The sequence below is a fragment of the Strongyloides ratti genome, assembly GCF_001040885.1.
Source record: "Strongyloides ratti genome assembly S_ratti_ED321, chromosome : X".
Classification (NCBI taxonomy): Eukaryota; Metazoa; Nematoda; class Chromadorea; order Rhabditida; family Strongyloididae; genus Strongyloides; species Strongyloides ratti.
The window spans coordinates 4,174,958-4,184,492 of record NC_037309.1 but is presented as its reverse complement, the minus strand read 5'-3'; the positions used below and the strand labels follow the sequence as shown (position 1 = coordinate 4,184,492).

Sequence of the window (9,535 nt, the reverse complement as noted above, 5' to 3'; positions counted from 1 at the left end):
ATGGCTAGAACAAGTAGACATGTTGAAGATATTATTAATATAAATGTTGGAGGAAAAAAGTACACTGTAAGTTAAAAAACATAAAAAAAAATATTTTTTTTTTTTATTAAATTATCATTATATATATTTTTTTTAATTTAGGTTAGAAGAAATGATTTATGTGCTGATCCAAGATCTCGTCTTAATGAATGGTTTAAACCTGGATCATCTAAACCAATAGGAACTGATAAAGGTGGAAATTTTTATTTAGATAGAGATCCAAAATCTTTTCGTCATATATTATCTTATCTTAGATTAAAAAAAGAACGTTTTGTTCCATCATTAGCATTACCATCAAAGCCAGATGATTTAGCAAAATTGGTTGGTGAATGTGAAGCATTAAATTTAGTTGAATTAAAAGAACTTGCTTTGGAAATGTTGCAAAAATATCAAAGAACAGAAGAGCAACATTTTGTCACATCATATGTTCAAGTTGCTTTGCGTGATTATGAATCATGGCAATATGAAAAGGAACAGGTGAGATCAGGATATATTAATGTATCTAAATATAATAGTTATTTGTATTATAAAATAACCAAAACATTTATTATAACATTTAACATAGTGTATTATATTAAATTTTAAAATAATATGATTTAAAAATAATAATTATATTTTATTTTAGAATGGAGTATCAATGAAAGGATCCAAGAAATCAACAGTTGATGAAAGTTTTCAATCACCATCTTCATATGATGAATGGGATAGTTTATAAAAATTAATAATTTTTATTTTAAATACTTACATAAATATGTTTGTTTATTTTTTTTTTTTTTAAATTCAACATTAATATTCTCTTTCATATAAATTTATATATAATTTATTTTCAAGATCGTTAAAATATTTTGACCCAAAAAAAAGGTATATATATTATTTTATTTTAACCATATAAGATATTTTACTTATCATTAAATGAAATATAATTTTTGTAAATTTAACTGTCTATATACCTATTAAAAAGTCTTAATGTTCAAAATAAAAATGTATGCACTGGAAATATTATTATGTAACATTTTTATAATATCATTCTACTTTTGGTATAAATCACTCTACTTTAAATGTCAATCTAAACTTTTATATATTTTATTTTATAAAATATTTTCTATTTTACCAGTTTTTTTTAAATATTATTTGTTGTTAATAAAAATTAAAATATCTGATAAGATTGATACACGTGTATTAATTATCTTGATAATAAAAGGAAAAAATGGTTTTTTTGTATCATTATAAAATATTATCTTTTATTGTGTAAAGTAAATTTAATCTTGTATCTAATGTTAAACAATATATATAAATATCAATCACTTATTATTTATATAATGTATCTTAATTTATCATTTAAATATTTAAAGCCTATTACGAATGTAAAATAAAAATTTTTAATCAACTTTTATTAAACTATCTAAACAAATATATTTAAATTTTTAACATTTTTTTTAATGAGAAAAATATTTTATAAAATTAATATTATTATATAATATATTTATAAAATTTTTTTTATTTTTATTGTCAATTATAATCCATTAAACTAGATCATTTTTAAGTTGTTTTGTATACTTTTTATTTATTTATAAAAATAAAAAATAATATTAAAAAATAAAAATTTAAATATTATTTTACTTTAATATATTTTATATTCAATCTATACAAAAAAAATGTCATTAAGTATTCGTGGACTTTGTATCGTTAAACCATTTTATGATTATTATCAGAGTATATTACAATATATGTTGTAAACTTTTTGCAACATTTAAAATGATTAATCAAAATGTATTCAAATTATAATTATTTTTATCATTAGATTATATCAAAATTCAAATTTTTTTGACACATTTACAATATATATATATATAAATATAAATATATATATATATATATATATATATATATATATATATTCGTATTATATATTCATTTAGGGTCATATAAGTATTCTAAAATATATTTTCTTAAAACGATACTATTGTAACATAATTCCAAATAATCCTCATTTTAAAACATTTTTTTTTACATGTAAAATTTTTTTTCACTCATATTTTACAAATTATATATATTTTAGTGTATAATTTTTATACTTACCTAGTTTTTTAAAATTTATTGTTATGAAGCTTGATAAAAGCAAAATGTCTAAAACAGTTTCTGAATATTATACACCACCAAAGGATATAGGTAATGAATGGAATGCTGAGTTACGTTTTCGCAATTATATACAAAAAAAATATGCTGTTGATTTTAAAGGTAATTTAAATTTTTTTTTTATAAAAAAAACTTACATATATGTTTAAATAGATGATTATGAAAGTTTTTGGCAATGGACTGTTGATAATTATGGTGAATTTTGGTTATCAGTAGCTGAATTTTGTAAAGTTGACTTAGGTAAACAAAATTTTTGCAAAGAAGATATTGTTGAAGAAAATGTAAAGATTAACGAAATTCCTAAATGGTTTAAAGGTAGCATGCTTAATTATACAGAGAATGTATTAAAAGATTGTGATGATAATAAAATTGCATTCATTGAAACATTTGACGGTGAATCATTTGAATATTTTAGTTATGGACAACTTAAAAAGGACATTAAAATATTAGCATTAGCTATGAAAAGTATTGGTTTAAAATGTGGTGATGCTGTTGCTACTTATATGCCAAATAGTTATCGTACAGCTTCTATAATGTTAGCAGCAGTTTCATTAGGATGTACATTTGCTTCATGTTCTACTGAATTTGGTGAAAAAGCTGTTGTTGATAGATTATCTCAAGTTAAGCCTAAATTAATTTTTGGTCAAGAAAAAGTTATTTTCAAGCAAAAATTACATGATAATGCATTTAATTATGAAAAAATTTGTGGACAATTAACAAAATATCTTCTAAAAGCAGTCATTGTTCCATTAAAAAATAACTCTACTGATTGTACTTTAAAAGGAGGTATTTTTATTCCTTTTGATAAATTTATTGATGAACATAAAAATTGTAATATGGATGAAGAATTTGTTTATAAAAAAGTGCCATTTGATCATCCAATGTATACAATGTTTTCTAGTGGTACAACAGGACTTCCAAAGGCAATGGTACATACAGTTGGTGGAACATTATTAAAACATGTTGAGGAACATATTATTCAAACGGATATGAATGACAAAGATGTTATAATGTTTTATACAACATGTGGATGGATGATGTGGAATTGGCTTATGTCAGCATTGTATACTAAAGCAACAATTGTTGTTTTTGATGAAAGTCCAATATATCCTGATAAAGAGATTTTAATAAAAATTTTAGCTCGAACAAAGGCAACAATTTTTGGTTGTGGTGCAAAAATGTATGATACCTATAATTCAATGGGTATAAAATTTAATGATAAATATGATTTATCTAATTTACGTCTTGTTTTATCAACTGGTTCACCATTAAAATCATCTTCATTTGAATTTATTAATACATCATTAAAGAAAAATGTTGTTATTGGAAGTATTTGTGGTGGAACAGATATTATTGGATGTTTTATGGGTGCTACGCTTAATCGTCCTGTTATTCCAGGTGAATGTCAACATTTCTATTTAGGCATGAATTGCCAAACATGGAATCATAAAGGAGAACCAGTAAAAGATGAACAAGGAGAATTAGTATGTATAACACCATTTGTTAGTCAACCATCACATTTTCTTAATGATGAAGATGGAACAAAATACTATAAAAGTTATTTTGAAAAAAATCCAGGAGTATGGACACATGGTGATTATTGTGAAATAAATTCAAAAACTAATGGTGTTATTGTTTATGGTAGAAGTGATGCTACTTTAAATCGTTTTGGTGTCCGTATTGGAACAGCTGAAATTTATAATGTTGTAGAAAGTTTTGATACAGTTATTGATTCACTTGTTGTTGGAATTCGTGATCATAAAGACGAAGATAATGAAATAATTATTCTTTTCTTGAAACTTGTCGATAATACAGTATTTGATCAAGTTGTTGCTAAGATAAAGTATGATTTACGTGTTAATATGTCACCAAGACATGTCCCAAATGTCTTTAAAGCAATTAATGATATTCCAGTAAGTTATTTTTATATAAATATTTTAACAAAAAAAAAATTATATATATTTATATATTATTTTTTTTAGTATACACATTCAGGAAAGAAAATGGAATTGATTGTTAAACAAATATTAAATGGTGAAGTTATTAAAAATATAGGTGCAGTTAGAAATCCAGGATGTCTATCCGAGTATAAAATGTTGTTTGAGAAACAAAACATATAGCTTTGACTATGAAAAAAAAATACAGTTTTCAGTTTTTATTATATATAAGACAAAAAACAAAAAAAAAAAATAGACAATGAGAAAAATTAGAAAAATTTATGTGGCGAAGCATAGATTCGTACTTAAATTCAAAATTAAATTTACTTTTTTTATATAAGTTTTAATATAAACAAAATTAATGCAGCAAAATATTAAAATTCAAAAACAGAAAATATATATTTAATTTTTTCAATTGTAATTAACTTAATAAAAAAAAAAGAAATAATTATACTACAATTGCAAAATTAAAAGTATAACTTTAATAAATTTATCATCAAATAATATTATGTGTACAAATAATATTTTATATTAAATACAAAAAATTTAATATTAAATAGTATCAAATGACATTATTTAATTAATCTTTCTGAATCTTAAAATTGGTATCATTTCTTCATCACTAAATAAAAGAGTATTTAGTCAGGCAATGTTAGCGTTGATATAAAAGATACTTTTAAATCATTATCATTAACAACAACAAAAATTGTTTTTTTAGGCATATATTTACTTTATATCTGTATAAAAAGTAGTAATTAGATATAAAAAATTTTTTTCCAATTTACCTAGAATTATTTAGTGGTAGTAATTTATAGTTATATGCTTATTTAATTACAGTTTTTTGAAAAATAAAATTTAGCAAAAAAAATTTTACATATATCTCATATTTTGGGACAATTTTTAAAATAATTTTTCTTTTTTTTTTTTTTTCAAGTAATTTTTCAAAAAGATTTTTTATTTTTTGGATTTAAACATATTAACTAAAATAAATAATAATTTATATATAAATATTATTAGTCAGTAAATTAAATCTACAAACAATCAAAAGCCATCATTTTTAATTTGCGTGGTATACTTTTTTGTCCTTTTTTAAAAATAATAATTTTTAGAATATTTAAATGTGAGTAAAAATGTATATTATATCACTTTTTATCCTCCAATTAGCAAAATATTTTTTAATAACATAAAAAGAGAATTAATATTTATAAAAAAAATTGTATGGTAATTTTATAATCTTTAAAAATAATCAAATGAAGCTAAAGAATAATTGTAATCATTATATATAACCATTTATAAAAAAAAGGTTATAATTTTACTGCTACAATTTATTATTAAATGTATGGATAGTTGTTTTATTATATTATTAAATAATTTTTTTAAAGTTATATATATTATTTATCAATAATAAAAAGTTACAATAAATTTTTGCATTTATTATTATTTTTTCTTTTCTGTATTGGATTCATATTTTTGAAAGTTATATCTTCATATAATTCTTCTCTTTTAACATTTTATTTTCTTTTTATAGTAATGAAGATGAAATTTTTGTTTATAATGATAACTTATCATTACGCATTAGTAATTTTAATATAAAATAAAATTAATTAAAGTCTTTATAATTAGAAATATATATGATGGCACATTCACTATATAATAATTAAAAAGAATGTTATATATCCACTAACATCTGTAATAAGATAGTTTATGGCATATAACTTAATGATCCAATAAGTAGTATATATAACTAACAACAACGTTAATATATATTTATATATATATGTATACAACTTATTTAAAAAGATTTATTATTTTTTTCTATTACTTAGTAATATTTTTTAAATAATTTTACTATAATTATGGTTTTATCTACATGTTACAAAGTAAAATTACTATTTCTACGAAAAGATGATAAAAATGAGCATGAAAATATTGATCATTTAATGGGAGATAAAAATAATGCCTTAGATGCGACAGATAAAATTCCAAATAATGAGGTTGTAACAAAACTCGATATTTTTTGTATCATTATTTCAATATTAACATATATAGCTGATATAATATCTGATATTCTTGTATCAATAGTACATTATTTTAATAATAGAGTAAATTTAATTTTATCTTATTATAAAAATTAATTTTTTTTCAGATGCTTTTTGGCATTTTAATTGGTTTATTTGTTTTAATACCAAGTATTATATTAAATTTAATATCATTTTATTGGTGGAAAGTTGATTTAAAAAATAAAGAAAATAAATCAAAAAAAGAAATGAGATATAATTTATTAGCTTCAATATTACAAATTGGACCATTAATATGGTATTATAAATCATTAAAATATGCCATAAAAGTGTATAAAAATGAAAACAATTTATTTAATTGTAATAGAAAAAAAAAAGAAAATTTTTATAAATTAATTGAAGCTGATAGAGATGCATCATTATTAAGATTTTTTGAGGGAATTCTTGAAAGTATGCCACAAACATTAGTTCAAGGATATTTTATTTTAAATGAATATATTGAAAATAAAATTGAATGGTCATTATTAATTTTAATACAAATAATATCAATATTTACATCATTACTTTCAATTTGTACATCTTTAATAATTCAACATAGAAGTTTAAGAATTTCGAGAGTTGATAAAAATAATATGTCATTATTAAATACATTTTTACAAGGATTATGGCGTTTTTTTACATTATTTAGTAGATATATTGTTTTAATATTATTTACTTATTATCTTCAAAAATGGTTAATAGTTTTTATTATTATTCATATTTTATTATCAGGTAGTCATATTTTTTTACTTCAACCACTTGAAATAGAAGATAATTCACGGTACTTTAATTATTGCCTACAATGTATCAACATAATTATTCATATATTTTTACCTTTTAATATGGCTGAAGGATCGACATTATTGAGATATATAATCGGTTATTTAATTGAGATTATAGAATTTATTGTAAGTTTTATTTTAATAAAAAAAAAGCTAGTTTAATATAATTTTTAATATTTAGAATTTAGTTATAATATTTTACATCAATCCATTTAATAAACGATTGCCATATAAAGAATACCTCATATTAATACCATTTAGTTCATTAATAATAGGAATTATTTTTATGTTAATATATTACTATTCATACCATCCATCAAAAAAAGAAATAAAAAGAAATGATATAAAAATGAATGATACAAATTATGAAGAGGTAGAGGTATGATAATACTTAAAAAAAAAGCAATAATTAAAAAAAAATATATAACATCAAATAGATTGACAAAAATGTTTTATTAGAAATAACGCAATAATAAATAATTATTCATTTTATAAATATTTTTAAAAAATATCTATTATCATTAATTTTTTTCAATCACATATATTATTAAACTTTATCATGCAATTTTTAAAATGAAAATAAATGTATTTCTTGCTATTTTTAAATAATAAAAATTTAATAAAAACTTAATTATATCTTATAAATTACATTTATATTTGTTAAATAAATTAATTTTTTTATGCTATAATATAGTTTTTGTTCTTCTTCAACTTTATTCATCATTAAAAAAATATTTTAATAATTTATAATATTTATTATTAATCAAAATATTGGTTTTATGTTATTTAATTCAATAAATCAAGAACGATTATTGCTTTTTAGAATTAATATTTCAAATTACTAAAAATTATTATGGTATTAGTATATATAATTTATTTTTAAAAAATATTACATATATATAAAAAGGATTTTATAATATACTAAAATTACAAACATATAGTGTACTAATGCATTAAACAGAATAAACCTACAATTTAAATATTATTTATATACTTTTAATAAAAAAAAGTTTAAACTATACAGGCAAATAATAAAAAAAAAAATTTGTTTCTTCATAATAATTTTTTCTAGAAATATTTTTTAGTTAAAGTACTTAAAATGATTTTAAGCAAAAATTCTGAACAAATTTTATTAATATTTACTATGATTGGTGTTATTTGTGGTATTGGAACAGGTATAATATGTAGAAATATTGAATTAACACCAATGACAATACATTTAATAAGTTTTCCTGGAGAAATTTTTATGAATCTTTTACAAATGATTATTTTACCTCTTATATCAATTAGTATTATGTGTGGATTGTGTCAACTTAATAGTAAACAATCTGGAAAAGTTGGAATGTATTCAATTATATATTATTTTATAACAACATTTATGGCAGTCATTTTAGGTATAATTTTAGTTATTCTTATAAAACCTGGAAATTTTGGACATTTAAATGATAAAAATGTTGATTCACCTTATTTAACAAAAGAAAAACCATCTGCTACTGAAAAAATGCTTGATTTAGTAAGAAATTTATTTCCAGATAATATAATACGTTCAACATTTCAACAAGTTGAATCACAATATAATATTTCTAATTCGAAAAAATTTCATAAAAAAATACATGTTGATCAAATGAATGTTTTAGGAATTATATTTTTTTGTATAAGTTGTGGATTAATAATGGGAAATTTAGAAGATAAAGTAAAATCAGTTGTAGATCTAATTATGGCTATGGATTTAATTATAAATAAAGCTGTATATATAATAATGCTTTTTTCACCAATTGGTATATGTTCACTTATTGCTGGAAAGTTATTAGAAGTTGATGATTTAATTAGTACATTTCAATCATTAGGAATGTATGTATTAACTGTTATATTAGGATTAATTATTCATCTTTTTGGTACATTATCTTTAATATACTTTTTAACAACAAAAAAAAATCCATATAAATATTTACATGGATTATTACCGGCAGCATTAACAGCTCTAGGCACATCATCATCAGCTGCATCATTACCAATAACTTTTCAATGTTTGGAAAAAAATAATCATGTTAATCCTCTTATAAGTAAATTTGTTTTACCTGTTGGAGCAACAATAAATATGGATGGAACAGCATTATATGAAGCTGTTGCTTCAATTTTTATAGCACAATTAAATGGAATGACATTAGATTTTGGTCAATTAATTACAGTTAGTATAACAGCAACAATGGCAGCCATTGGAGCGGCTTCAATACCTAGTGCTGGATTAGTTACAATGGTAATGATTTTAACTGCAATAGGATTACCAGCGGAAAGCGCTAATTTAATATTAGCAGTAGATTGGCTTTTGTAAGTAAAAATAATAATTAATAAAAATAATTTTATTTATTAAAGAGATAGATTAAGAACATGTGTAAATGTAATGGGAGATGGTATTGGATGTGGATTTGTTGAACATCTTAGTAAAGTTGAAGTTAATGAAACAATAAATCATTTACCTATTTCAATAAAAGTTGATCCATCTGATTTTAGAAAAAATTCTGATGTTTAAAAATATGTTACTAAATAAAAATTTATATTTAAATAGATTTTTTTTCTAATTTTG

General features: G+C 20.6%; 3 protein-coding genes across 3 annotated transcripts; all 3 read left to right on the top strand.

The window, feature by feature from the left end:
* Positions 1–754, top strand: SRAE_X000089900 (Potassium channel tetramerisation-type BTB domain and BTB/POZ fold domain-containing protein; the record flags this gene model as incomplete). Its single annotated transcript, XM_024645299.1, has 3 exons — positions 1–66; positions 142–516; positions 665–754. The coding sequence occupies 3 exons, from the start codon at positions 1–3 to the stop codon at positions 752–754; spliced, it is 531 nt and encodes a 176-aa protein (XP_024510771.1).
* Positions 755–2,162: 1,408 nt separating this feature from the next.
* Positions 2,163–4,295, top strand: SRAE_X000089800 (Acetoacetyl-CoA synthetase; the record flags this gene model as incomplete). Its single annotated transcript, XM_024645298.1, has 3 exons — positions 2,163–2,277; positions 2,329–4,088; positions 4,158–4,295. The coding sequence occupies 3 exons, from the start codon at positions 2,163–2,165 to the stop codon at positions 4,293–4,295; spliced, it is 2,013 nt and encodes a 670-aa protein (XP_024510770.1).
* A 1,673-nt stretch (positions 4,296–5,968) lies between these two features.
* Positions 5,969–9,481, top strand: SRAE_X000089700 (Excitatory amino acid transporter 2; the record flags this gene model as incomplete). The annotated part of the gene is made up of 5 exons (XM_024645297.1): positions 5,969–6,214; positions 6,259–7,077; positions 7,133–7,330; positions 8,024–9,279; positions 9,325–9,481. 5 exons carry the CDS (start codon positions 5,969–5,971, stop codon positions 9,479–9,481), a joined length of 2,676 nt encoding a protein of 891 aa, XP_024510769.1.
* Between the last annotated feature and the right edge of the window lie 54 nt (positions 9,482–9,535).